This window comes from Pyxicephalus adspersus, chromosome 2 (assembly GCF_032062135.1).
Source record: "Pyxicephalus adspersus chromosome 2, UCB_Pads_2.0, whole genome shotgun sequence".
In the NCBI taxonomy this organism is placed as follows: domain Eukaryota; kingdom Metazoa; phylum Chordata; class Amphibia; order Anura; family Pyxicephalidae; genus Pyxicephalus; species Pyxicephalus adspersus.
Window position 1 is genome coordinate 138251707 of NC_092859.1, and position 3946 is coordinate 138255652.

General features: G+C 37.1%; 1 protein-coding gene across 1 annotated transcript in view; it reads left to right on the plus strand.

The window, feature by feature from the left end:
• The window catches only part of DENND4A (DENN domain containing 4A), a 75007-nt gene that overhangs the window by 53806 nt on the left and 17255 nt on the right, over window positions 1-3946 (plus strand). Inside the window, 4 exon segments of the mRNA XM_072402618.1 lie at window positions 1050-1256; window positions 2933-3061; window positions 3325-3469; window positions 3635-3763. Of these exon segments, the coding sequence (XP_072258719.1) occupies window positions 1050-1256; window positions 2933-3061; window positions 3325-3469; window positions 3635-3763 (610 nt within the window).

The window sequence follows — 3946 nt, forward strand, 5'->3', positions numbered from 1 at the left end:
ATGTATCTGGTCCATAGGGGATAAACAGATGTGAGCACTAAAGAAATGAAGAATTTTTAAATGGTATTCCCTGTCAAGGATGTGCCATTTAGATAGGATTAGAAGGACCTCCTATCTACTTCCTCACTCACAACCTCATAACAGGAACGGCTCCAACACTTTTAAGAGCTGCCCTGACTCTGTGGAATGGTCTTCCTCGTCCTATACAGCTTGGTCCTACTTTCTGCTCATTTAAAAGAGCACTCAAACTTATCTTTTCAAACTTGCTTACCTGTCTTCTACTGTCTCTTAAACCCTCACTACTTCCCACCAGTCCGTATCTCCCCTCCTATTGTGTGATACTTCCCCCACCTCTTAGATTGTAAGCTCTTCTGGGCAGGGTAATATCCTCCTCCTGTGTCATTGTCTGTCTGTAATTTTGAAACCCCTATTTATTGTACAGCAATGCATAATATATTGGCGCTATTACAATTTGTATTTATTTAAACTTTACTAAAATTACTGTGAAATACAGCAGCCCCCTTTCCTGGCTTTGGTCCTCCTACACAAATCCACATCAGACCCTTTTGAGATCTGTAGATGCTAGGTGTACTTTGATCTGAATACATAAGAGGTCTAAAGCCAGGGATGCAGTGGTCTGCAGTAGGTGTTTTTTTTTAATGATTGTTAACTGTTAGAGCTTGGTGGAGTTTAGAAAGTACCGATAACAAAAGCAAAACTAAATTATAAAGCTCTAAAAAAAAATAAAAACTGCAACTGATTTATTTCAATTCTCAGTCTATTCGCTTCATATTTGACAGATGGGCAGTGACTTAAATTTATCCAAAACGAAAATCATTAGAGTGCTCGTAGTAGTTATTTGGCTTCTTTTTCAGGCTTCCATTAAAAAAATAATTTTGAAAATCATTTGGCTTCTGTAAGCAACAACTTTCTTTTATCTTTGCAAGGTTTTTCATTAAAGAGTTCTTTGGTGAGCAAGTCTGATTTGGGTGGTCCTGTTTAATGTTTCTGTGTGAGAATAAAACAGCTGTTATTTTAACCTTTTGCAGGAGATCAGGTCAGCTCATAAAATAGCCAAGCAGTACTCATCCATCCCTCAAATGTGGTCCAGATGTTTGCTAAGGCATTGCTATGGCTTATGGTTCATCTGTCTCCCTGCATATGTTAAAGTCTGCCATTCCAAAGTGAGAGCCCTGCGCACCGCTTATGACGTGCTGCGGAAGATGCATGTCAAGAAAATCGACTCTCCTGATGAGGTAAGAAATAAGTGTTGACTAGATCCCAGATACTCAATAAACATGATACAATTTGATACCAAAATACACAAAAAAATAAAAAGAATGTTGGCCAAAAATGTAAAACAAATGCAAAGAAAAACCAATACTTACTAGTAATAAACTACTGTATGCCTGAGAGATGTTTAGGAATCATTATTTAAAAATAATAGTTTGCTAAGCTGGGTAGGTAGAGCCTGGTGTTGCTTATTCTGCACTTGTGTTTGTTGCAGAAGACGATCAAATGCATTGAGATATACATTTATAGTTATTCGCAGTTTGAGTGAAATTTCTAAACTCTTAATGAATCAGCTTCAAACTGTATTTACAGATACAATTTTTCTTTCATGTGTTGAGTACAATGCTCATTAGGCAGCTCTGGTCCATACCTACAGGTAGCGATGGAGCAGCTACAACAGTACAAATTGCTGTTAGCTCATTACACACTTTTAGACCTGAATTTTGTTCGATGGTAAGTAGGGAGTCAAGACTGCCCACCAATGCAACCTAAAATACCCTTATGTGAATAGACCTTTACAGCAAAGACTAAAATTTTAAAATCAAATTTGTGTTTCCTGCACAACTTTTCTTTGGACGAAGTCATGATGAGACAAACGGCACACAGGACTAGGTCAGAAAAACTTAAATCTTAAAAACATGACAAAACCTGAGCAATTCCATGCATGGCATCTTCCTCACTTACCCTTTTGAAGTTGTGTTCAAATTACCAGTGTACTATTGTCAGTCCAAAGTTTTTTGCCTAAAAAATGTTAAGGTAAACGTTTTGTTATCACTCTTCCAGAGTAGACAGTTGTATTGTCTTTTGATTTTCTGGGGCACGATTATTTTTAGTCATGTTAAAGGTAGACGATTGATTAAATCAGTTTGTGCATCATTAGTGTATTATTTTAAGATTAGTTATTACATAGTTACATAGGTAGTCAGGTTGAAAAAAGGCCAAAGTACATCAAGTTCAACCACTAGGGAAGTAAACATATCCCACATATAAAACCCTATAAGACATAGTTGATAGTAACAAAAAACCCTGTTTCAGAAGTTCCCTGGATCGACAGTTCTGTTATCTTTACATGAAAGCTTTAATACCCAGTTATATTCTGTGCTTCTAAAAAAGCATCCAGCTTTTTCCTAACTCTTTACTGTAGTTGTTAAAACTACTTCCTGAGGTCATTTTCACAGACCTTACAGTGAAGTATAACTTCCCTATTCAGAGATAAACTTCTTTTCCTCCAGACGCAAAGTGTTGCCCTCTTGTCTTTTGTAATGACATAAAGTGAATAGTCTGGAAGAAAGTTCTCTGAATGGACCATTTATAAATTTTTACAGGGTTATAATATCCCCCTTATAGGTCTCTTCTCAAGGTAGAATGGATCCAGTTCAGCTAATCTCCCCTCATAGTTGAGCTCCTCAATTCCTTTTATTAGTTCAGTTGCCTTTCTCTGCACTCTCTCCAATTCCACAATGACCTTTGTGTGAACTGGTGCCCAAAACTGGACTGCATAATCCAGATGAGGTCTGAGGAATGCTTTGTAAAAGGCAGGATTTATGTCTTTCTTTTATATTTATTTATATATATATATATATATTCATTCATTTTCAACTTCCATAAATACTTATTGTGTTAATGTTTTGTGTGGTAGGTCTGCTACCGTGTTCTCATGCAGTTATGTGGTCAGTATGGGCAGCCTGTTCTTGCTGTCAAAGTCCTGTTTGAAATGAAGAAAGCTGGAGTCCAACCAAATGCAATCACTTATGGTTACTATAATAAAGTAAGTAGTTCCTATACTTTTCTGTAATTTAAAATAGTTATGTTTGTTTGAAAATAAAAATGCAAGAAAAAGTGTTTGATATAAAAAGGTTTTGGAGTAAAGAAAACCTCCAACAAAGAAACCCTGACCTTTACAGCTGTGGATAACTCCCAAGTGTGTGTTTTGTCATTTTCTCATGGTTTCTTTCGTAATCTCTTCTGTCCAATGTCAGATGTAGAACATACAGATGTGTCTAAATATGTTTTCAAACTGTTTCTGTACAGGCTGTTCTTGAAAGTGTGTGGCCCTCTGGGAATCGAGGAGGTTACTTCCTGTGGATAAAGGTCAGGAATGTACTTCATGGAGTTGCCCAGTTTAAGAGAGCCTTGAAAAAGCAGCATTCCTTAGCACCCCATACAACACTTTCAGGTATTTATCCTATTGTTTACTGTTTAGCAGGATTCCAGAATATAAATAACACCACATTTTTTTATTTTACAGCACTTGCTTGTTCTACTAGTATTGACTGTCTGCAAATAAGCCTGCATAGTTCTGAGTGACAAGTCTGAATTTGCCTTTTTATGTTTTTGTAAGATGGCAGCGACCTGGATGCAGTCAGTCATGGAAGTATGGACAGCTCTATTGATATGAACACAACAGAGCAACCATCATTCAGTACAGATGTAACCAGTGCTGATGCTGCTGATGACAGATCAAGTACAGGTATGTGCTCTGCAAGGCAAAGTTAAGGGACTGCGTAAATAAACATTTCCAACATGTAGCCCACAGAAGGCTTGTTGTAGGACATTCTAATGGTATCATTGTTTTATGTAAAGGTACCGCTGGGAAAGAGCAAATTAAGGACTGCTATTTCCTCTGCTTTCCAGTTCAAGCAAAAAACAAATT